Source organism: Archocentrus centrarchus, chromosome 5 (assembly GCF_007364275.1).
Source record: "Archocentrus centrarchus isolate MPI-CPG fArcCen1 chromosome 5, fArcCen1, whole genome shotgun sequence".
NCBI classification, from domain to species: domain Eukaryota; kingdom Metazoa; phylum Chordata; class Actinopteri; order Cichliformes; family Cichlidae; genus Archocentrus; species Archocentrus centrarchus.
In genome coordinates, this window is record NC_044350.1 from 12231068 (window position 1) to 12256835 (window position 25768).

Here is a 25768-nt window from a genome sequence, read left to right on the forward strand (position 1 = left end):
TTAAGATGCAACTCTAGCAAATAATCTGATAGTCTAGTTTAAAGATGTCGCAATACCAGAAATTTTGTAACTGTTACCACCACCAGTACCATTTCATAATTCTCGATACTCAATTCGATACATTATATTTTGCTGACAGGACACTGACAGAAATGTCACGATGGTTGCTGAGTAGCCTACTAACATTATGAGGTATAATGTTAGTTTATATATTTTTAGCCATTGCAAATATTTAAACCAATGGAACATTGTTGATTTTACAACAGCAGTGCAGGTTTTCCTCAAACAAAATGGCAAATGTGTGTTTAAAGATACCATCAGAAGGACAGTACTTTGGATTTTACTGGATGTTGAACTGAAACTCATTTACCATGAATTCTTTGAACAGATCTTTTATGTGCTTCACTAAATTGGAAGTATTTCCACCACTGGTCTGAAAAACATGACAGGATTGTTTGCATATTTGCAAATCAGTTGCGACAGGGCACTTACTGCCTTTCCCATCAACAAGTCAGGACGGAGCTCTTGCAGCAGGTGCATTAGTCACCCTCTTCCACATTTAGTTTTTCCTGTGCTTGTGGGCGTCCTTTTTCTGCACGCAAAGATAGAACACCTGTAGGTGTATGTTTCCCCCTTTATTTCTGGAAGAATTGCAGCCTTGGTACAAACACTGCCTACATTACCTTTCATTGTCAAAATTGTGGTATCAAAAGGTAATGTGAGGATCAGATCTGCTGACTTCCATACTAGTGAGTCAGTCTACAGTTCTGCTATAATTGACTTCATGGCTAGCTGATGGCATGCAGCTCTTCAGCAGCAGCAATATCACTTTGTTTGGAGCAAACAAGAATGAATTCGTTTAACTTACGCATGCATGAACAGAGAAAAAAACATCCTTCAAATTCATGCATAATTACTGTAATGAATGACAGCAGAATCTAAGCAACTTCACAACTAATGCCTTTTAAACACTACAGAGGCAGTAAGCACTTAACCAGCTCCATAAATCAAAATAAATATTGAACACAAAATGACTGCTTCAATATTGATTTCAGGTTTGGCATCAAATATCACCTCTGACACTGTGGGTCAGACAACAGCTGGTCTATGCAGTGGACAAAAAAAAAAAAAAAAAGGGGGTACTTTTGAATGACTCCTACTTGCTATGACTGATTCTCTTGATTCTCCAAATGATTGATGAATTGGCCTGTGACAAAGTTCAAAACCTTCCTATCCATCTGGAGATCGAGAGAAAGCAGTGGGACATTTTGAATAGGGAACATATAATCCTTGCAGAGGGAAATTCCAAAGCCAGTGAGCACACGGATTGAAGCAAAATGGTTTGTCCCCATTGTTACTCAAAATTTTGACTGAAGTATTTTGCTATTGACAACAGCTGAATATAACAGACCTACCAAAATAATATTCTATACAACACAATCTTGTGTATAATATTCATCTGTTTCAATTGATCTGTAATTCATTAATAGTATTTTAAGAGAACAAAGAGTCATTGTGGCAAATGCTGTTCCCAGAACACAATGGTGAGCATGGTTTAGATTCCATATAAATATATACTATGATGGATAATTAGAAACTGCCTTGAACAGCTCCAGTACCAACCCCGGAGACTGCTACAGGGCATCTCCATCGCTAAAAAGGATTCAGATGGAGCTTTTATAACTTAATATGACCACACTTGCCTCCACTGCCTTGATGTTAAACTCCACAACTTTCCCGTGACTTTCTCCAACTACAGTTCAGAGAACTTAAAAAAAAAAAAAAAAGCTAAGGTCATAGCTTGCTAGTTTTCTGTTTTGCTTACTGCAGAGCAAACAGCTGGAAATTACCATCAGATAAGACAAATTCAGTGAGTAAGAAAAATATATTCTGCAAAGTGACCCCTCAGCAAAGAGATTCCCCAACTTTCTCCACCTTTAAATTCTGCGATATTTCATACACCATATGAGTCTTCTTGTGTTCCTGTGTCCTCATTATTATAGCACCACCTCCTAGACATACACACCGACAGATGTGCCACAACACACACACACACACACAGCTGACATGACAGAAAGGCATGCTGCTGAAGAGGACAGTGCAGTGGCCAGGTGACGGACACCAATATTATTTGTGCAGCAGCCAGCATTCAATCACGCTCCCCTCTCTTCCTTCCATCTTTCTCCCCTCCTTCCGTCATCCACTCTTTTCTCAAGCTGTTCTTGGCAGTGGCGGTGAAAAGATTTCTGGGGCTATCACTCTTCCTCTCGCCCTTTTCTTCTCTCCATCGGTGATTCACTGCCTCTCCTTCGAGCACACTGGCTGTAAAAGGCTTGCTGCTCTCTCCTTGGCCGTTTCTCGTCCTCTCTACATACCATTTTGTCTTTTTAATCCATTCTCAGGTCATATTCTCCTATTTCCCTGCATTTCTCACTTGTGTCATGTTAAGGCTGCAACAAGTCACACCTTTTAAAAGCACGGTTAGTTGGCCATGACTGTAATACAAAACATGGCTCAGCATCAAACTCCTCATCGTTCAGAAAAAGAGCACGGTGTAACGGGTACCGGTTCACAGCGCCCGTGAGCAGCTTTACCGATAGCTGGAATAATGGAAAACAATAAGATGACACAGGAGAAGCGGTTTGTCGTCTCTGATTCCTCCTCAGCTATTTTTATTAACACATCACATATCATTAACTGTTAACACTGTCCATTTTAAATCAGCATCATCTTGCTGTACACACATATGTATAATGTCTCCTTAGACATGTTTCAGTGTCCATAAATCACACATATTCATCAGACATTAACTCTGTTACAATATCTCCTTTATGTCTCTTTCTCATATCACAGATTAACACTGGTTAGTACTGTATTTTAAATGTACCTTTAGAAAAATACCATGAGGTATTAATGGACTCCATATTAAACAGTAGTAAGTAAATAAACACAAACTTTTAAACATATTGATTAATTTATACATTTTACTCTTCTCAGTTTTAATCTACCTTTTAACTAGCACAAAGATATAAACATCAAATACATAGAGAAACTTGCCATGTAATACATGAAACAATGAGAATGAAAGTGCATCAGCTCACACAGGCTTTCAGTAGTTAGCTGCCTGCTAGCAAAATGGCCGCACTGCTGTCACTTTCACTCTCGGTGACGATCGATCTCATAAACAAAGGATAACGCATCTTACCGCTCATTAACACCATCGTTCTGAATTCGACTTTGTCTACAAACATTAACTAGCAGTTACACCCATTTTCCTTACAGTTTCAAACACAACATACCTGGAATAATGGAAAACAATAAGATGACACAGGAGAAGCGGTTTGTCGTCTCTGATTCCTCCTCAGCTATGAGGGGAATCCACGAGCGGCAGGCACACCACCATCTCACAGTGCCTCCTACTGGTGGGAGCGGAGTAACTGCATACACACTCAATATTTAACACAGTGTGTGAACCAAATTTGACCCATATAAATACAAACAAAATATATCTGAAACACAGCATTATACACCTTATTCAACTGCTTATTTCTAATTACATCCACATGTGAACACACACTTGTGGGCTTCACACGCTCCCTGACAAAAATAAAAATGTCTCCTGACATTTACCAAATCATTTACCAACTTTTCAACTTAAAGGTTGCACCTATTATCGTTTATTACGAACAGATCTCTCTTCAAACGCACACCAGGGTGGGTGGCATGTATGGAGTTGGTGTATGTGGCATGTATGGTGTTTGGGTGTACAAAATGGGGTGTGTGCATGGTGTCCAAATGGTTGGAATGTATGGCAAAAGAGGCAGTGGTGGAGGTGTGTGAGATGCAACTATGACAGGTGAGTATGGTGCTGTGTGTGCAGAAACTGTATTTGCGCTAGTCTGTGATCGGACTGATGGTTCACCCAATGTGTTGTATGTGAGAAATTGTGTTGGTTTTGTTTCACGAGCAGACCTTCTAATCTCTGGCTGATCATGCTCAACAGGTGGGGTCTGGGATCGGATCTGGGATCGCTCTTGAACTCCATCGTCTGTCTCAGGTTCAATAAGAGCACGCTGGTCTTCATCCTGGTTTTGTTCAGCTCCACTTTCTGTAGGAGACAGGTTGTGCTCGGGCACCGTATGACCACTGCTGATCACAGGTTCGGGAGCAACTGAGTCTCTTACAGGGTTTTGACAAGGATCTCTCAGAGAAAAGGTAAGTTCCTCATGGTTGATGAGAGATCTTTCTTCAGTTCTTTCCGCAGGTACTCTGAGCCAGTAATGAGAGACACAGTCATCATCTGAGTCTGAGTTGTCGTTCTCATCCATTTCTTGTGCGTCTGTCTGTCTTTCTTTGTGTTTTGGTCTCTTGTCAGGGACATGTCTGGCACGGGGTGAAACAACTTCCACAGGCAAGTCATTTACTAGCAATAGGAGATTGCGGTGTAGTGTTCTGGTTTTCTTGTGGTCACCGCTCTCAGGACTGACAATGTACACTGGACTCTCAGCAAGCTGACTTTTGACGATATAGATAGTCTTCTCCCAATATGATCTTAACTTGCCTGGCCCTCCACGTTCACTGAGATTCCTTACCAGAACCCGGTCTCCAGGTTGCAACATGACTCCTTTGGTTTTCCTGTCATAGATTACTTTCCCTCTGTCACTGGACTTTTTGCTGTTCTCACTTGCAATCCGATAGGCTTCTGCCATTCTCTCAGCCCATGTTTCCGCATAACCCCTTGGCGAGTATGACTCCTTATCTCGAGTCAACCCAAACAGCAAGTCAATTGGGAGATGTGGATGACGGCCATAGAGGAGGAAAAAGGGTGAGTAGCCAGTGGATTCATGTCGAGTACAATTGTATGCGTGGATAATGTGTGGGAGGTGGTCCTTCCACCGCAGTTTCTCACTTTCTGTCAGTGTTCTCAACATCTGGAGTATGGTGCGGTTCAATCGCTCAGCTGGATTGCCCTGCGGATGGTATGGCGTTGTCCTTGAGTGACCTACTCCAGCCAGTTTCTGCAGCGTTTCAAACAGTTTGTTTTCAAATTAACGGCCTTGGTCGTGATGCAATTTGGCCGGATATCCAAATCGGGGTATGAAGTCACTGAAAATCCGCTCAGCAGCTGTTTTTCCACTCTTGTTCTTTGTGGGATAGGCCTGAGCAAATCGAGTGAAATGATCAAGCACCACCAGAATGTATTCGTAGCCTCCACAACTTGCTTCCAAATGCAAGTAATCAATACACACAAGTTCCAAAGGGAAGCTTGATGTGATGCTACCCATAGGAGCACGATCATGAGTGACAGGCTTCTTGGCTTTGACACATGGACATCTCCGAGTGACATAGTCCTCAATTTCTTTTGCCATAAACGGCCAGTAGAACCTTTCTCTAGCAAGGTGGGTCACTCTTTCTGTGCCGACATGGCCCATCTCATTGTGCAGTTACTTAAGGGCTAATGTTCTGTATTTGGTAGGGAGGACCAACTGTTTCCGCCCATTTGTTTGTCGGTACAGGAGGTCATTTTCCAGGTATAACCTGCTCCATTCTTGCAGCATCCTCCGAGCAGCTCCACTTAGAGTTTTGCGTGTCTCATCTGTCACTTTGGTAGTTGATGCTTTCAGCTCTATTATCTGACTTATAGCTTGATCTTCTCTCTGTGCTTTCACCAGATTATCATGGCTTATGGTTGGCAGGTTAGGGTAAGGCTTTTGGTGTAGATCTGGGGAGGAGGTATTAAGTGCTGCAACCCAGGCCACATCTTTGCGCTCAGCTGCCTGGCTACCATGCCATGTTGCACAAACAACTTCATCAGAGAGCTTCTCTGTGCAAGTCATTTCATATTTCTCCATGTCCAAAGGAAGGCGAGACAGAGTGTCTGCATCCGCGTTTGACTTTCCAGGCCTGTACTTGATGTCAAACCGGAAATCAGAGAGTTCACCCACCCACCTATGGCCGACCGCATTTAACTTTGCTGTACTCATGATGTAAGTCAATGGGTTGTTGTCAGTATAGATGGTGAAGTGTGGAGAGTAGTACAAGTAATCATGAAATTTCTCACACACAGCCCATTTCAAAGCGAGAAACTCTAGTTTCCCACTGTGCAGGTGGTAATTGCGTTCGGACGGAGTGAGGGTCCTTGAGCCATATCCAATGACTCTCAGTTTTCCATTCTGGCGTTGATATAGGACAGCTCCTAAACCCTGGTCTGATGCATCAGTATGGAGGGTGAAAGGGAGGTTAAAGTCTGGATAGGCCAAAACAGGTGGGCTTGTCAGGAGAGTAACCAGTTGTTCAAGAGCTTGCTGATGTTCAGTGGTCCAGTTAACAAGCTCTCGGGAGGGCAACTGTGGATGTTTAGTGGTTTTGTTTTGTACTCTGGTCTGGGCTTTCCCTGACTTACTTTGAAGCAGCTCATAGATGGGTTTGGCGATTCGGGAGAAATCTTGAATGTATGAGCGGTAATAGCCCAGGAACCCAGTCAGTTTCCTTACATCTCCAACTGTTTGTGGCCTTTTGTTTGTTAGAGTTCGTACAGCTTCCAGATCACGTGGGTCAATTTTGACCCCTTCAGATGAAACAAGGCGGCCCACATATCTGACTTCTTGCTTAAAAAGCTCACATTTCTCGGGCCTTAGTTTCACTCCATGATGCTGGAGAGCCTGGAGAACCTTTCGGAGTGCCTCAACATGCCCATCAAACGTTTTTGCATAGCAAAGCACATCATCGAGATATGGAATGCAGCATTCATCTCTGAGGGGACCTAGCATCTCCTCCATGCTCCGCTGGAAGGCTGCAGGGGCGTTCGAGAGTCCAAATGGGATCCGGATCCATTCATAGAGGCCCCATGGAGTGATGAAGGCGGTGAACTGCCGTGAACTCTCAGAGATAAAGCCCTGATGGTAGGCTTTGCCTTGGTCCAGGATGCTAAACCAGGCATTGCCACCAAGGGTGTCTGTCAGGTCCTGTATTCTGGGCAGTGGGTGACGGTCAGGAACGGTCTTTTTATTCAGGAGACGATAATCAATGCATAACCTCAGGCTGCCATCTTTCTTTCTCACACAGACCACCGGAGCAGCATACGGGGATTTGGATTTGACTATCCAGCCTCTCATCAGAAGTTCTTGTATGTATTCTTTTACCTCTTTGAAAAGTGGTTTAGGGACTGACGAATAAGTCCTCTGGACAGGGATCTCATCACGGAGGGTGATTGACATTTGTAAGCTTGGTATGCACCCAATATCATTGCTGTCACGTGCAAAAGCTCCAGCCTCTTCACAAAGCATTTTGTTAACCACAGCTCGTTTCTCCTCATCAAGATGACTGAGGTCAATATTAGGTTGCCATGAGGGTGAACTGGGGCTAGCAGGAGCTGGAGTGACACTGTTGACTGTCACTGTGGGCTCAGACATGTCAGATTGCTCTGGTAAGATGACTTTTTCAACACTGTGTATACTGCCCAGAGCAGTCTTTCTCGGTAATTTGATTGCGTGTTTTGTGTTGTTCCCAACAGGTACAGCAACATATGGCTTCCTTGGATTTTGCACCTCTAACAGGCCTTCTCCAACATCCAACTCTGTCAGCTGCACATTGTTGATGTCTGGTTCAAACAGGAAGACTGAATCAGAACAATCCATGTTGGGTGGGACTTGGCACTTAACCCAGGTTACCTGTCCTGCTGGAATGACAGTGTCTTGTCTGCCAGTCCGTAGACGACCACTTTGCACAGGGGGTTTGCCAGCCTGGATGACATTTACAAGGAGCTCTGCATTCTCTGTAGATATTGACAGGGCATTACAGAGCAAAGTGGTAAGCATGGGTATTAACTTTTTAGGCTGTTCCTGCATCATCTCCTCCAGCACATTAAAACCTAGCAGTGGTCTCTCAAGTGGCAGACTACTAACAAGAAAAGGCACAGTGATTGACAAATCTGGGTTTTCATTACCCATCAAATTCACAGTAAGTGGAACCCAGCCATCAAAGGGGATGACATCACCATTAACTGCAAAAACCTGTAGTTCTTCATCATCATGGATAATCTCCCTTAGTGATTTAACTGTATTGTCAGGTAAGTATTTGTTCTTCCAGTCTCTGTCTATCATGCTTACTTGAGCTCCTGTATCTAGCAAAGCAGCGACAGCTAGGCCATTCAGGTTACAGCGAACCAGGGCTTTGCTCCCAATAAGCTTTGCCAGACGTTCACTTTTGCTGCTGGACAGGACATGGGAGGTGACACTTGATTTCTTTAGCACTCCCTGTCCTGTATTCTCTGTTACACTGTTTTGGTCTTTGATACTGACGGTTGCCAAGTTTTGCTTGTCAGGCTCATTGGTATGGCGTATGGCAGGTTGGGACTGTAGGGACCCGGTCACTGTCTGTCCCCTGGCAGGGACCGGCTCCAGTTTCCCTGACGTGTTGGCTTTCTCAGGCAACCCACTGCTCTGTGACCTTCTTCACCGCAGTAGAAGCAGTGTGTACAGTCAGAGCGATGCTGCTCAACACATTTGTCACAGCCAAACGGTCTCTCTCTTTTGTCATCTGTCCTTCCTTTCTTTAGGTTACTGACGTGCTCTGGTTTCTGTGTGTGCATTGACTGTTGCATGAGTTCAACAAGACTGGTCAGCTTTTCAACCTTCTCTGTTAGTTGCTGGATAATATCTGTCTTTTGTTTCTTCCCCACGTTCTCCTCCTTGGTACTGGGATACTGAGCAGCATTAGCTTCCACCTGGGCACTGTGTACATTTGTGGGTCTTTGACGGGTGACAGGACCTAAGCGCCTCTGTCTCTCATTTTCATCACTTAGTATCCTTTTCATGCGTTTCAGGATTGCCTCATCAGTCACACCAGCGTCCGCAAGCAGTGGTTTGAGCTCTCGGCGAACATCATCGTGTTTGTGCCCAAGGCCCTGGTATACAGTGTGGAGGAAAACATCTTGAACTGTGCTTGCACTGTATTTCACATCTGTGTCAGCATGCTTTGAGGCCAATAAAATCTTTTGCTTTAGCCCCATGACTCTGTACAGAAATTGTTGAGGAGTCTCACTGTCTTTTTGTTGGTGCACATGAGCTCCTGGAAAAGCTCCATGTTGCTTCGCTCACCCAGGTGAGAGTGGAGGAAGCCTTTAAGCTCTTCAACAGTTAACTCATCCTTATTCATTAACATGTCCTTGAAAGGTCCAGGTTTTATAGTTCTGAGGACAGCTCTCACAATTTCTGCATCACTGAACTGCTCCTTTAATCCTTCTTCAATCTGACGGCAAACATTATTGTAGCTGATGTCTGACCCCTGGTCTGCAATCTGACCCCCATGTATCTTAAACTCCCGGCGATGGAGATAAGAAAGGTCCCTTAAGGAGACCACTTTGTCAGGTGTTGTCCCAGCTACAGGTTTGGTGTGTGCAAAGTCTCTATATTGTGGGATGGACTGCGGTCTTACTGGTAAGTGAGATGTAGAATGCAGAGTGGATGTGGGTATGTTCTGCATGATCTTCTTACCAAGTTCCTCATAAGTGGTTAGCATTTTGTGTATTTCTGTCTCATGTGTGCATGTCACTGTGGTGGCTGAATGGTGATTAGCACTGTCAACTTCTCTTGCATCATTAACAATGATATCAATAGCATCACCATTAGTTTGAGTCTCTTCACCACTTACATTAGCAACTTGTGAGTTTATGTCATCACCTTTTGCATGCATTTTGACATTTTCCTCAGACACACAACCCCTCATGGTCACATCAACTACATCTCTCAAATCTAACAAATGAGCCATACCTTCATCCTCAGACTCTAGTAGAGTATTACTGCACATGAAACTGTTGATGTACTCAAAACAATCATCCTCACGCCCCGACTCAAGTTGAGATTGGTTCATCTCAGGTACTGCCCTCAGCGACTTGGCAATCTGGAACAGCTGATCTGCAGAAAGAGTGAACAGGTCTTTCTTGATGGCCCACACCAAGCGTTTCCTCTCACTGTCTGCCATGGCTGCTTCCCTATTCCTCGTCCTTGGTCACGCAGTCCGATAACCGTACTCTGTCTTTGTTGTTGATGGGCTGTTATTTTCCTGAGGCACAGTCTTGACTCTTCATCAGATGTAGAGGCAGGTAGGGTTGATTGGCCACATCAGGTCCTCGGTGTCGATATCACTGGATCAGCTTCCGTTTTGGCAGAGGAAGTGACCCCGGACGAGCCCCCAGAAAAACTGTAACGGGTACCGGTTCACAGCGCCCGTGAGCAGCTTTACCGATAGCTGGAATAATGGAAAACAATAAGATGACACAGGAGAAGCGGTTTGTCGTCTCTGATTCCTCCTCAGCTATTTTTATTAACACATCACATATCATTAACTGTTAACACTGTCCATTTTAAATCAGCATCATCTTGCTGTACACACATATGTATAATGTCTCCTTAGACATGTTTCAGTGTCCATAAATCACACATATTCATCAGACATTAACTCTGTTACAATATCTCCTTTATGTCTCTTTCTCATATCACAGATTAACACTGGTTAGTACTGTATTTTAAATGTACCTTTAGAAAAATACCATGAGGTATTAATGGACTCCATATTAAACAGTAGTAAGTAAATAAACACAAACTTTTAAACATATTGATTAATTTATACATTTTACTCTTCTCAGTTTTAATCTACCTTTTAACTAGCACAAAGATATAAACATCAAATACATAGAGAAACTTGCCACGTAATACATGAAACAATGAGAATGAAAGTGCATCAGCTCACACAGGCTTTCAGTAGTTAGCTGCCTGCTAGCAAAATGGCCGCACTGCTGTCACTTTCACTCTCGGTGACGATCGATCTCATAAACAAAGGATAACGCATCTTACCGCTCATTAACACCATCGTTCTGAATTCGACTTTGTCTACAAACATTAACTAGCAGTTACACCCATTTTCCTTACAGTTTCAAACACAACATACCTGGAATAATGGAAAACAATAAGATGACACAGGAGAAGCGGTTTGTCGTCTCTGATTCCTCCTCAGCTATGAGGGGAATCCACGAGCGGCAGGCACACCACCATCTCACAGTGCCTCCTACTGGTGGGAGCGGAGTAACTGCATACACACTCAATATTTAACACAGTGTGTGAACCAAATTTGACCCATATAAATACAAACAAAATATATCTGAAACACAGCATTATACACCTTATTCAACTGCTTATTTCTAATTACATCCACATGTGAACACACACTTGTGGGCTTCACACACGGCTCGATTTTTTCATCTGGCCCGCAGCCTGTTGATTTGGATTTGTTTTTATTACAATTCGACATGAATAGGTGTACAGTTCCTTCCACAAGTGCGGGAAGGCTAAAAAACCTAAAGAGAAAACATTTGAACCTTAATCTGCAAGTAACAATGTAGATAAAGCAGTAGTGTGTCTCAGACTTGCAAAAAACTAGAAAATGTTCCTGCATTTTGGTGCTTTTATTTTTTTTTACTCCTCCTTAGGTGTTCTTTCCCTTCAAGCCTCTACCTTGGTTCACTTTGCTATTCTGCTCTCTTTCTCATCTTCTTAGCACCGTCCTCCAAATTCCTATACTCTCTCCTGTATGTTGCTTTGGCATCTATCTCCTCCTCTGGAACTGACTCCCTCGTGTTCTTTCATTTTTATCGCCGCCCACGTCTAGCACCTTCCTTTCCCTCTCTCTCCCGTCCATCTCTTGTTCCCGCTGCCCCTCTCTCTCTCTCTCTCTCTCCCTCGTTTAATTCCCGCTACTCACTCATCCCTTCTTGCACTCACCTCCATACTGTACCTCTCTCCTGTTTCTCCTCCCTTCTGACTACACTCTTTATCTTTCCTATTTTTGTAGTCGTCTCCCTCTCTCTCAACCCTAACTTAGCAACTCCCTCCCTCCATCGCACTCTCCTTCTGTGGAAATGGTTTGTATTGATCCACTCGCAAACTAGGGAGAAGGTCAGGGGTTCAATAATAAAGCTCAGGGACAAAACAGAGGCACACACAAACAATCTTTCTCTCGCGCACACACAAACCTTTTATCACAGAGCTGCTTCTAATATGCACCAACGTTTATGTTTACAGAAAACAGCTGTCTCGCTGTGCCTATAAACATCTCATCTTAATGATGGCTAGAGGCAAAAAATTACGATCCAGCACAAATTTGAAAATTTCACACAGCGTCTGGTCATGCATTACGGCTGTGTGGCCAACAGCTGTCCAGGCATACTGTGCACCCCACCATCAACCATGCTTTGCCCTCTAAACTGCTCTATGGAAGGGTCAGCCTAAACGTATTCACCCTTCACCCCCACATCACTGAGCAATTCCCACACTGCACAGGCTGCATTTGAATTCCTGAAGCAGCTGAGAAATTCTGGGTGGGGCTGAGTACCAAACTTCAGTATCTTAAGAGAGTGTCTTAGAGAGCTGTGGAGTGAGAAATTGCCACTTTAAATGTGTTGATCACCTTGTGACTTTAAGATGGTCAGTCACTAAAGGCTAATTCTGCACGCTTGTGTTTTAGTTACTGACCGGCTGCTACAAACAGCAGCCACCAGCAGTAGATGACTGAAACATGTTAAGTGGTTGAAATGCACGGAGATACAGACAATCTTATACTGAATGTAGCAGGAACCTAAATACACTTACACATACATTATAATACACACATAATGCTCACATGATGGCAAAATGAGGCAGATAAAATAAATGAAGTGATTTAAGTGTCATGACTTCAAAATAATATTTTCATGCATTTGCCATTGCCTTGCAACTTCACACAATAAGGCCCCTGAAAGGTCCAAACCCTGCACCTTCTTGAGGTGAGACAACAGGGGTAACCACTGCGCCACTGTGACGCCTGAGGCTTATAAGTTTACATCTCAACGTATCTGTTATTTTGATTCTGCTGTTTGAGTCTTCTGTTATTTCTATGCTTGTCATTTTTAATCATTTTGCGGAGCTCTAGCTTCAGCACTGAAAAAAAACCCATCTCAGATTAAGGTTAAGGTCAGTGGTGAGTAGCTGACATGAGGTCAGGGCTTAGGGGCAACTTCAGCTACATCATTAACCTGGGTCTAACCTCTCGTGCCTTGCTGCTGCCACAGGGTCACTGTGTCACCTCATCTGTGAAGCTATTACATCATCATTGATGCCAACTTGTATGAGATGACAGTTTTTGAGATGATAAATTAGCAGCAGATGTAATATTACCAAAAGTCCTATAACAATAGCTGCCACAGGAATGGTATGGGAAGCAGAAAGAAGGGTCGGGAATTTAACAGTGTTATTAAATTAAGGGAGCGCGCATGAAGGAATCGCTGACATTAATGTGAAGTTTGTAGCAGTATTAGGTCTGAAGAATCCTTTTGTGGGATAGTCTGTGAAAATTCACTATCAAATTGCAAAATTAAGGGTGAAGATGCTTTCAAACTGACAACAGCACTGTTGGGCCGTAGCAGGAAACGCGTAGGTGCAGCTGATTAATAACAGCTGCATTCCATTTAGATGGAGCCTTGATATGATGTGTACTGGCCTCCCAGCATGATTTATTGGGGTGAAAACCATCATTAATGTTACTGGGCACACCTGTGCTGCTCCTGCTATAACGAGCGAAACGGTCTAATTAGGCCACATTCAAGCCAGGAAGTCTATTTTGAAGTCTTATCAAAAGCCAGCACAATGTACAGCAGTTTATACTCTGTTAAGGTTGGATAGGAGTTATCATGACAGCATTAAGCTTATCGGCACAATGCAACAAAGTTATCTGCCTGGCACGCAAACTTGCACATATAGTATTTGACTGGGCTTCACAGTAAGTTGCCAGATGCACTGCACCCCTTAAAAGGTAAAGTCAAACTCTTTGCAGCACTCTGCACCAGTAGCTACGGCTTTACCAGTGCAAAGGTCTAATTGAAATAAATGAGATAGCCTGCTTTTTTGGCCCTAGAGCTTTTGTCAGTGTGATGGGCCCTAAGAAAGAAAAGAACCATAAAAAATGAAGACAGCCACGGCACAGGGAAAAGAATACATCTATAGAAGGTGGTAAAAGGCAGGAAGAAAAGGGAGGTAAAAGAGGACTTGGCTGGGTCATCCACATCACTTATACTAGCACACAAAACACTCCTGTGCACTCAAGCTAATGAAGACCTACAAAGAGAAAGAATGCTGTTCTTACCAACTATCCCGCTCCATTAGACGGAACACAGGGTGAATGGTGTGCGTGCGTGTGGTTGTGTGAATGGAGGACACCTGCCACTAAAATGGTGTTGGCTGACATTTAAAGAAAAAAGCTTTAAAACAGGTCCTTTAATTAAGCTATCTTAAGAGAGCGCAAGACGGGGGCGACGGACGGGTGCTTTTAAAGTGCACACAGGATGCAAAATGTGAACGCTGAGACAGGTGGTCAACCGAGACTGAGGCACGCTAACTGGGACGGATTCGGGCAAAAGTGGCCTGAAGAGATTGGGTGAGCAGAGAATAAATGGGGGGGGGGGGGGCAGGAATAGGTTTAGAGAATAAAAAGGAGGCTAGCAGGTATATATGTGTTCACACTGGAGAAAGCCAGACTCCAGCATTAATGCATTTAGGGGCGTCTATTTGAAGCGTGTTGTCTGTAATACATGTAGGGTCATGCACTGTGGATCAGTAAGTAAAAACCAAGTCTAACTCATGCAATCCCTCAGGATCTCACACTGCAGTGCACCGAACAATCTTGAGTGAACGTGTGTGTGTGTGAACATGAGGGCTCCTCCTGAGTGACATTTCACAAATCCAGGGGACTGGGGCTAATGATGTCCCCTGTCTAGTTAAATCAAAGCACCAAGATGTTGTGGAGCAAAGAAATATACATCGAAAAGTGAAAAGGAAGGCAGCAGGAGAAAGAAAAGGTGTTTGTCATACTTTATACTGTTAATCGCTGCAGGCATATAGCAGTAGCCGTCATTAGTGATGTAGCATGGGTAGTCTGCACTCAACTTGTGGCATTAAAATGTGTTTTGTTTGAATGACAAGTCTTTGCTTTAACAGTACTTTAGGTACAAATTCTTAAGAGGTTGTATCCAAGTGAACAGTGTATGCTCCTAAAAGGCTCTAACGCTAAGGTGTGCATGAGTGTGTGTGTTTGCGTGGTGATTGAAAATTAAACTAACAAAATCACTTAAATGAACTAAAAGCAGAAGAAACAAAAAGATTTGAGCTTACTGAGTTGATACAGGCGAGCTCCTTGTTAAGCAGCCAGGGCAGGGAGAGTTTCCCATCTCCCCTGTAGCAGGACTGAATCCTTTCTTTGATCTTCTCCTTTATCTTCCTAAGGGTGAACAGGCACAACGCTGACTCTTTGGGTGGTTTGGCCCGATTCTTTTGACCCTGAGAGAATACTGTGAAGAGGATGTCTTCATTTTCAGAAATCCCGAGAGTGCTGGCCAGCTGCCGGCCTGGCCGAGCCAGGAAGGCATCCTGCACCAGGCGGTACTCTACCCCATCTTTAGTGCAGCCAATGGGGAACTCAACATACGAGTAAAACTTTGGGTCATCCACGCAGAGGCGTACGATTTTGGAGGTGAAGAACTGCTCCCCGCTGGCATCAGGTGAAGTCAGTTGAGTATCCAGCTGCATTGTTAGATAGTAGACAAACTGCTCGCTGCTGAAGCTGTAAACATAATAGATGTCGAAAGCGGGGAACTTGGACAATGTGTCTGAGGGGATCTTCAGCTGAGAAGAGACAAACTCATCCTGATAGACGAAACTGAACATGTCAGCATTTTCTTCATTCTCCATCAGTTTGCGGCTGGATAAGGTGGGGAAGTACTCAGACTTGCCATCGATGGGAGTTCCGATAAAAAGCTTGCTGGTAGGACTTTGGGGGGAGCTTATGATGACTCCTGACATGGTACCTGACTCTGCCACACTGGAGAGGTAATGCTCCTTGCGGTGGTGGGGCTCACCGAGCTTAAAGAGGTCATCGAGACGCAGGAACTGACAGATGCCCTGTGAGGTGCTGCCACAGGCGATCAGTCGGTTCTGTGCGTAATCTATAAGAAGAAGCTTGTTCACATTCGGGGTGTGGGCCAGTTCATGAGGACAGGATTGGACACTGGGAGGCGGGTAGCACTTTTCATTGTCCACCACTGGGCCAGTCATGTGGCTGCGCAGTTTGGTCAGGTTGCTAGAAAGCTTGAAAATCCAGTTAACAGCTCCCACATAGACTTCTCCAGTTTTGTTATGAATAGCCAGATGTGTGAGCGAACAATCAGCGGGGGTGAAACGTTTAAAGGGTGGGGGTTGGCCTCCAGAGAAAGATGAGCTCGTGATGAGTAAAAGCCCCAGGAGGAGAAACGAGTTCCCCTGGCCAGAGGAGGCCACTGACCGAGCTAGGGGACACATATTTGGTATGTCCACAAGCAAGGCTTGGGAGGGGGGGGGCTGGGGAAGGAGAAAGAGAGGAAGAGGAGTGCAAACTGTGGTACCGAGTCCCAATTCAGGATTTCTGTTCTACTGTTAAGGATTAAGAGGGGATAGTAAGGAGGGAGAGAGAGAAGGATCAGAGAAGAGGAAACCAAACTCCTATTGATCCGTTGTCCTGTTCTCAGCGTTGTGAGCAGTCACCAGGAACATCCACAGAGGCACGACGTGGGAGCCCTGGAAGGTAAAAAGAGAAAAAAAAACACCTTGAGTGTCCAAGGAACATTTCCTATTGATTATGCATCAAGGAGGCAGTAAGGCTCAAAAATTGCACATCCAAAATTAAAAGGAAAAAAAAGGCAAGCTGACATTTGCCCTACTTATAAATAAATTATATCAAATCAAGTCTGGGAGGCAAATGTGTGTCTGCATTTAATTATGAGTGAAGATGCAGGGAAAGCATGGGCCGATTATTAAAGCCTCTGTACACATAATGCAAGTCTGTGAATGAGTTATAGACTCATAGCATTGAACTCTTTAATATTTCATATCTTTCAGTGTGACTGTGGTGGCTTTGGAGGAGGTGTGCTCTTGAAAAAGGGCCAGTGGGCACTGTTACATTGACAGCAAGCAATTTATAGCCAGGTCTGCTTGAAGGCTTTACTGTCATGGTTCCCCCAGTTTCAACAAACTCCTTATTGCAACTATACCCGCACTTCCAACAACTGTAAACAAGCACCAGGCGTTCATGGCAGCACAGCAGGCAACCAACACTCTGCTTTCCTGTAAGAGAGCTATGATTGCAGTATATATCCTTTATACATTAGGATAAATATAGCATTGGCAAAGGGAACTATGAAAACCTTTGACTGAGAGACATGCTGCACATACAGCAAAATTCTTGCAAGCATTCACTGATTGCTTATGAAGGGCCCCATCACCACTACATTCCAACACTTCTCCAGAGCCAACCCGGCCCACTTCAGACAGCAATCACAGTGAGTACACTTAAAACGTACATGTCTCCTGCTATTCATTTAACTTCCAATGTAATTAGAACCAATATCAGACAGATGATTCATCGTTCTTTTAAAGCTGTCCAATGCCATGCCCGAGTAGGAGTCCCAGAAAAAGGCTGCAGAACAAGTTTTTATTTTATTTTTGCAAAATCCTCTTAACTTCTCAATACAATATGATTTTTCAGAATTGTATCCAGTGTATTTCTTCGTGATTTACTCATTTTGTCACCAGTACACATGGCAATATGCCTACAAAAACACAGCCCATGTTTGTATTTTTTCTTTTCCACGCTGCTTCCTCCCTGGCTTCTGTCAGTGCTCCTTCATGCCAGCTAATTCTGGGGAAAAAGCAAAAAAAGCAGAGGCTCGGCAAACCGATTTACTTTCATTTATGAGCTTTTCATGCACACACAGAGAACACAATATACTCTGTGTACCTCTACACCTGACAGAGAACAGAGGTGGTACACTTAAAAGGAAGGAGTGAGATCATTCATAGGGATGGAAATTTTGCAAGTAAAGGACAAGGAGGAGGAGAAGAGGCGGAGTCAAAATGGGGAGGGCACGCTCCTTTGGGCGTCCTACAATGACAATACAATGATGATGAGGAGCAGAGTTTGCTGGGCGCATGCTGGCGTTTGACAGGCCAATCATGTTCCTGCAGCACCAGGACATTAGTTCTTCTGTAAATGCTGATTATGCAAAACAGGACAACTCTCCTAGGGCCCCCCCCCCCCCCCCACACACACACACACACACACACGCTTCAGTTTCACCTTGACTATCAAAGTGTCTGTGCAAAAGGTGTTTTACGACCATACCAAATCAGAAAGATGCCACAGAGAGACAAGCAGGGTCAAGAGACAGTGATGGGGAGATGAAATCAAATCAAAAAGAACGCAGAGATATGTATGGGTGTTTTCCTGTCTCGGTTTCCACCTCCTGTTTCTCCTTCTGGAGAGCGACTCAGGAGGGTAACATTTTATGTCTATCAATAAATAAGGGTACACTAGAATTATTTTTTTTTTTACTTCAAAAGGGTGTTTAAAAATTAAAAAACATCCCTCAAGATGACACTTAGCACATAGTCAGAGATAATCTCCATCTAACATGCACATCATACTGACCATGTATACACTGGCTATGTGAGTAAACAGAAAGCAGAGGGCCGGCTTATAGAAAATACAAAGGGGAAAAGAGCAACGGCAAAGAGCAGAACCAGATATTTGTTTGCTTGGACCGGCAATGAGGTGGAACTGTTATTCTAGGTGACACAAGCATATAGCCGTCACAGTGGCAGAAAACAGATTGGGAGTCATCACAATGCAAGTGGAGCCACATATTAGAACAGTACTGGGAGCATTATTCATCACCAGAGTGTAAGAAGCACATAAGTACCAGTCTATTTGTCATAGCTAACTGTTTAAGCTCTTTTTCTTGCCACTGATTAGACACAATCAGGTGGGTTTTTGTTACTGAAAAACAGCCCTGGACTTTTTGAACCAAAACTGGGTCAGCAGCATTTGCATTTTTTTTTTTTTTTTTTTGCTAAAATATCTGAGTTTTCTTGATGGTAGATGTAGCAAAAGATGCATGATTTTTTTTTTTTATCTTTTTGTCCATGTGTCTCAGTTTGTTTGGCAAGCTCAGAGAGATGAATGTCAGTTTTTTTTTCCTGTTCTGTTCAATATTTCTATCCTTAGGAAAAGCAGGTATAAGTGAGAGACAAGGTGTGCAAACCTCTCTAAGGGGAAAAATACACTCTTACAAATACTGAAAGAATTAAACACCCCGGTAAGTGTAGTCATTGAATTGCTCATAAATTTTAGTCGCTGCTGCTGCAAACAGTGTATGAGAAGGAAAAAAAAAAACCACAGAATGAGAGAAAACAGGAGAGAAGAGAAATAGTAGTGGCGATGTTTGTGGAACAGCAAACCATAGCTCAACTGACACAAAGCCCAGCCAGGTTCAGGGAGAGGTGGTGTCATCCAATTTTCTACAAATGAATGACCCCGGAAAAGACAAATGTATGGGAAGGAGGGGGGAAAAAACATGGAGAGAAAGAGGAAAAAGTGAGAGAACGTAAGAGAGCGAGAGAGAGAGAAGCAGATAGTGCATGAGCTAAAAGAAGAAGAGCCAAACAAAAAGCTGCACTCCTCCTGCATTTTAATCATGCTCTACCTCTGCTAGAATCAAACACCGGGGAGCCCTGTGGGTCGAGGCACCTGAGCAAGGAAACTGCAGACAGAAGGGCCTGAGCTGCAGTTATCAGATATATCCCCACTTTCCACTCTGTGAGATTAAAACGACCCGACGCGGATCGCAGCCTCTTCGACATAAGCAGCCGCAATAAAGTGACGAGCCAGCCTATAAAAAAACTAATTTCTTGCTCAACGGTACAGTCGCGCTGTGCGATGAGAGCAGATGTCAATTTAAAGCGTGGCAGCGCATAGGGAAGCCGGCTGCCTCATTTTCCTTTGTCATTTCCAAGTGAGGCAAAGACACAATGAGGCAGACTGGGCGAACGAGCAAATCAGAGTGGCTGATAGAGAAAGAGAGAGAGAACCTGGAAAAACTGTCCCTGCAGTAATTCCTCTTCATTTAGGCCAGCCGCAGCTTGATGTAAGAGAGTGTGAATCGCACAACAAATTGCATCTGGGGGTCTGTTGCTGCTTGTTATCTATCAGGGCAATAAGACAATGACATCACAAAACACATCAACAGCTACAAGTTAGCGAAAATACAACATGGCGTGAACAAGTCCGTTTACTTGCAGGTTTGGAGGGGAGGAAATAGGACAATTATGCCCCCCAGCTTCCTCACCTTTGCTTCCTCTATTTACATTTCCTGTCAGGACACACACGCCCAACAGCTGAGGATGTAGTTTTTCCACTCAACTTCTCACCCACTCCCAAATTTCCCCATTTTTCTCGTCACCCCTTAACCCCCCAAAACCTCTTCAATTTCAATTTCCTCCAGAGCTAAAGTGAAATGGGTGGGAGAGTGTTGGGAGAAGGTCGCGAGCCGTATCTGGAACCATCAAGGAAAAACATGTCAATCATTTTGGGCTGGAGCACGTCTGTGGCTTTGGGAATGGGCAGTCGCCATATCGTGGGAAGGTGTTATCGCCATCAGGGAAAAGTATTAGAAACAGCTGGCTGTAAGTGACTGAATTTATTGGATTTGATATCAGAATGTCCTACTTATTGACAGGACTGCACTGCATCCCTGCGGGCACTGGAAATAGGAATGAGGGGGTTAAGCGAGCGAGAAAAAAAAGATTAAAAAGGAAGGGTCCTTAGCTTTCCTTAATTTTATTTTAACAGAGGCCGCAAAGGTGGGGGAGGAGGGTGTTCTGATGTACCGTGTGAGGCAATTCTAAATGGTGAAGCAGCAGCAGGCTGTTGGTGACTCTTTAAAGCTCAGCTGGATAACGCGCTCTCTCACCTTCTTCTCCAAAACAGCTAAACCTGTCCATTCAGATAATGGTCGCTGCTCAGAGCGTAACTTTGTGCTGATTTATTGCCAGTGGCATGTCAATTACAGCACTCCACAACGGAGGGGAGGGACAGGAAGCGAAGGTGGAGAGAGAGACGGATGATGATGGGAAAGAAAGAAGAGCAGCATTCAGACAGATCTTTGCCCTCTGCACCTTCTCACAACACATGGGCCACATCTGGGCCCAAAAGAAAAGGAGGTGGGGTGTAATTGATGATTTAAGAATGCAGGAAATTATTAGTAAGACAGGAAATGCATGCGAGCAAATAAAGTGAAAAGCTCTAAAAATGAATGGAAATTCTGCAGACACATGCACAAAGCCAATTACTGCAGCCTATTCACGGCATAATCACAGCAGTGACTGAAGGCGATATGGTATAGAAGGGAAAACTGTAAAAATTTATCTCTAGCTGCACACATAAAAAAAAAAAAAAATGCACAAAGCACATAACTGCATCGTCCATGTTTAACTCTCTACCTGGCCTGGTCTTTGGTGAACTCATGCCTCTCTGCTCCCATCTGGCTCCACTATTACTATCAAGATATAACTTAATATAAATACAGGCACAGAACACAAAGATTTATTCAATATTTTAAGTGCAAATCATGACACAAATGTGCAGAAATTAAATGGGTTTTTATCTCAATCTCCCTTCCACCTCTTCACAGCTACTACACTCTCCAGATTGGATATTTGCCCAGGGGACTAAACGGAGAAGGGTGAGGAGTGGGAGAGGGATTGAAGAGCAAAGAGGGTGGAGGGGTGTTATTACAGGGGGGCTGTATGGTTAGAGAGGAGGTAAGATAGAAGGGGCAGCCAAACCCTGAAGCTTTAATCCTCTCCCAGGGTCTGCCTAATCTCACCATCACTATCTGCATATGGAAAGAATGGATTACCATCCCCCGACTCAGCGACAGACAGATTGATGGGGGAAATGGGTGGCAGTCTCTGGACAGAAACACACTCTGAGACAAACAGAAACACACAAAAACTGACTAAAGTTAGGGGAGAGGATGTGGGTTGCTCATAAAACTATTTTGGTGCTTTGAACAAATACACTCTCAGAGTTTCAGTCTCTCAAACACACTGATCTGCTGCAGGTAGGCATGCCGGTTACGTGCAGCTCAGTTTTGCCACCAGTGTGACATATTGTGTAATTTGTCCCAGATCAGATGCCGTCTGCAGTGCTCAGAGGGATAAGAGGGGGTCAGCCTACCAATCTAAACCACACTGAAGCTTAAACAGTCCTCTTAACACACCACAAACTCAAATCTCACTCTAACAAATCAATCACTCCTCTATTGAGGATTAGGGGAATATTATTAAAAACAAAAAAAAACCCCACAAATTTCCAAACCCATCTGTCGCCATACATGGAAATCTGTTTGCGAAGCCCTCTTCTTCTCAGCTGAACAATAGCAGAATAGGCATTAACAGGTGAATATGAGGTCTTCAGGTCAATCCATTCCGGAACAGCGATTCATGATAAAATATTCCGTGTTGTGTTGTGACTAAATGACAAAAGGCATTTAGTGATCGGAAAAGACACTGAAAAAAATGAGCCAGCACTTTTCAAGTTCCCCCAAAAAAAACTGTCTTTATATCATACTCAAGCCGAGACAGATTGCAGAGGAGGTAAGACCAATTTTCGAGAGGTCGGACAATAAAGCAGTATTGTATATTACGGTATCTTGTATCATTTCCTTCCTGTGTCGGCTGCGGGGAACAAGCTGGCTGGAAAGCCTTCGGGCGCATAAAAAGCCCTTACGACTTCTGTTTTAGTGCCAAGGTAAATCAGTTTCAGGGGACAAGTGCCTGTGCCCTTTCTCGCTCTCTATGTGGCAGGTGGCCTGCCAAAACGAATGCCTTGTTTCATTGTACAAAAGTAGTGAGTGCATGTGCGTGTGTGTATATGTTTGTGTTTGTGTGTGTGTGTGTGTAAAGCATAAGTCAGGCTGTGGAACAAATTGAGCCCCCTGTCTTTGCAACACCTAGCTGGACCGACGCTCACGCCATTACCATGGCTGGACTGACGAAATCTGATCTGATCTGGTGGCTATCCTCAACATGAAGGAGTTCAGCAATGCTCCTCCTTTAACGCTATATTAATTTTGCTCAAGTATATTAGTCAACAATAAATTCTTTACAGCAGACGCTTTATGAGCTGGAATAATAGAATCTGATGATTACGAAATGTTCGGTTTTCTTTGCTCTTTTTTGAATGAGTAATATGACATTCACTGGAATCGTTTAAAAAATAAAATTACATCAGCACATTTTTCCTATTCTCATCCTTAATTTGTCATAATCTGACCACTGTCTCTTATTTTCCTTCCCCTCCTCTATTTCTTTCCTAGGCTTGAATAAGAAGCCTGCACAAGGACAAAGGCGGAAGCTGACAGACTATCTGCTCGCACACTGAAGGTCTGAAGCGGCAGTAAATACAAGGACAACTGCTTCCCTGCCACCCAATGTGCTGTGGATAACAGATGTGTGTGTGTCTGAGAGTGTGTGCGCATGTGGCAGCTGCCACTCTGAGACAGTAGGCAGACTGTGGGCAGTACTTCAAACAAATTATTCCTCATTCCGTGCAACATTAAACACACACACACACACACACACACACACACACACACACACACACACACACACACTTGTGTTTTCAGAGGTAAATGGGATTATACACCAGCATACGTTACTTTAGACGTTATTCAAATATGTGGCTGTATGTGTGTTAAGTCACCACTGGGCATGTGCGCCTGTGCTCTGTGGCCACAATGCCCAACTGCTCCTGCTCTGCCTGCATTTGTTGAATATATTCCTCTTCATCCATGAAGTACATTAACATTGCTGGCTTATATTATTCAGACAGGCACAAAGGGTGATGATAATGTTCCTTACAGCTTCACTAAGACATGCCTGTATACCAGACAACTCTGAGGATTAAAAAAAAAAAAAAAAAAAAACACAGCACAGATATTTAAGTGTTACTTCCTTGCCTGGGTCATCAAATCAATACATACCATTCATTTTTTGTGCATAAGATTATCTGGGTGTGCCCCACCTTAAATTTTCTCTCTAACTATAAAGCCAGCGATCTGTCAAGCAACAGCCTTCATGACTAATCTGTGAGCGGTCTGAGACGGCTGGTAGATGAACGCCACCATCTCGGTGTTTTGAATGGTTTATGAACATTGCATCTGACTTGGCTGTTGAACACAGGGTTGAGCGCCCCAGGCTGCCTCCCAAACATGCAGCCCTTCTCATTACAATAACATATGAAGAGCAGACAGCCTGGGTTTGTCTCCTCCTTTTGTATCCACCCCAGTTGTCTTCATCCAGTCACCCTCAGCCGCTCTCCCTTCTCTTTCTCGTGCAGTTCTCATGTCTGGCCTATTCTCCAGCTTTTAGACAAACACTACTAAAATACAAATAGCTTAAACACCAAATATCAAAACACAAGCACGGAAGCCAGTTCCTCCTCCCCGTTTCTTCTCTCAGGGGTGAAATTCCTCTCAGAAACAAAGGCCTTCATTCCAGCTGCTAAGATAGAACGAAACGCCGCTGAACCCGGCATCACATAAAACCTGCCCACATTTCAAAAAGCAGCACACAGACACACAAACACACTGATGCAGGCTGCGTCAGATTAGTGGTTTACTCTTAATCTCTCGACTGTGTTTGCGCGACTGGGTCTTTATTTCCATGACAAATCCTGCATTTATCTGTGAGGGCGTGCGTATATATGTGTGTGTGTGTGTGTGTGTGTGTGTGTGTGTGTGTGTGTGTGTGTGTGTGTGTGTGTGTGAGTGTGCGAAGGTGGGAGAGGTAGGCGATATGTAGGTCAGGGCCGGAGCGGGCCTACTAAGAGTCACAAAGTAAAACAGTAACAGCGAGGCTACAGTTCAGCAATTCAGACCCAGCTCACTAAAGCAAACACGCACTGAGCCTGTGCTGTGTGTGAAGCACAAACCTAATGCGACTCTGTTTGACATGGCTTTAAAGCAACAATAGTGAAGACAACTTAGACTCATCTTTGACGAAGACAAACACATCACACTGTCGTACACCTGCAATCTGAAAACTTCTGACAAAACAAAGATGGCTAACTGCTCACTGAAGCCATTTTATGAAGCGAACTGTTTCTCTCAGTGGTATCAGGTACAACGAGTTATGAGCAACAGAGGTTTGTCAGCCATATCAGTGACAGCTGACAACAATCTCTGTGGCTGATTTTTTTTTTTTTTTTTTTTTTTTGAGAGGGCCTAAACCAGAATAGCCACAGAGCTCCCAGAGAAAATTCCCGACGGCTGCCAAACACAACACACGTCCTGTAATTTAAATGCTCAATTTGCAGTGTGTTTCAGCTGTCTGCGCTGGGTTGTGCAGGTGTTGATGTAATAAAACCACGGGCGAGGATAAGTTCAGTCAGCGAACTGGGTGAAGTGGAACCAAAGTGTAGTAGATTGAGGAAAATGATTATGAATATCCAATCACCAAAACAATATTTCACTTTTAACTAAACTTTGAATCGCGGGGGAATCTGGACTGCAGACGGGATCCTCTTAAAGCCTGCACATTCCTCCGTGGCGCTGCTTATTTTCTCCCTGCTGAGGTCACCATAATAGAATGCAGACCGCCCTGCCTCAAAGCAGCTTATTACCAAACAATGCTGTCCTCAACTGCAACTACTCTCTTCGATTTCTCTGCCTCACACCTTCTATTTATGAGCCTGACTGACCCTTGACACGCTGGGTGCCGGAGCAGGGTTGCGCTGAACTCCTTTGTAAAAACTTGCCAGAGTGTTGATTGCTGTAAAAACACGCATACCATTATAAATCTGGTTGTTAACA

At 43.9% G+C, this 25768-nt stretch overlaps 2 protein-coding genes across 2 annotated transcripts in view; both read right to left on the reverse strand.

The window, feature by feature from the left end:
* Nucleotides 1-25768, reverse strand: part of plxna1b (plexin A1b) — a 188250-nt gene that overhangs the window by 140355 nt on the left and 22127 nt on the right. Inside the window, exon 2 of the mRNA XM_030728514.1 lies at nt 15198-16634. Within this exon, the coding sequence (XP_030584374.1) occupies nt 15198-16379 (1182 nt within the window). The 5' untranslated portion in view covers nt 16380-16634. The remainder of the gene's footprint in view (nt 1-15197; nt 16635-25768) is intronic.
* On the reverse strand, nt 2698-5012 carry LOC115779740 (uncharacterized). The gene is made up of 2 exons (XM_030728515.1): nt 3951-5012; nt 2698-3470 (listed from the first exon to the last, which is right to left on the reverse strand). Exons 1-2 carry the CDS (start codon nt 4929-4931, stop codon nt 3450-3452), a joined length of 1002 nt encoding a protein of 333 aa, XP_030584375.1. The 5' UTR covers nt 4932-5012; the 3' UTR covers nt 2698-3449.

Coding starts and splice junctions, on each gene's coding strand:
- LOC115779740 (XM_030728515.1), bottom strand. CDS start 4,931: ATGTTGAGAACACTGACAGAAAGTGAGAAACTGCGGTGGAAGGACCAC. Junction 3,471..3,950: donor CTGCTCGTGAAACAAAACCA/ACACAATTTCTC, acceptor CAAATTTGGTTC/ACACACTGTGTTAAATATTG.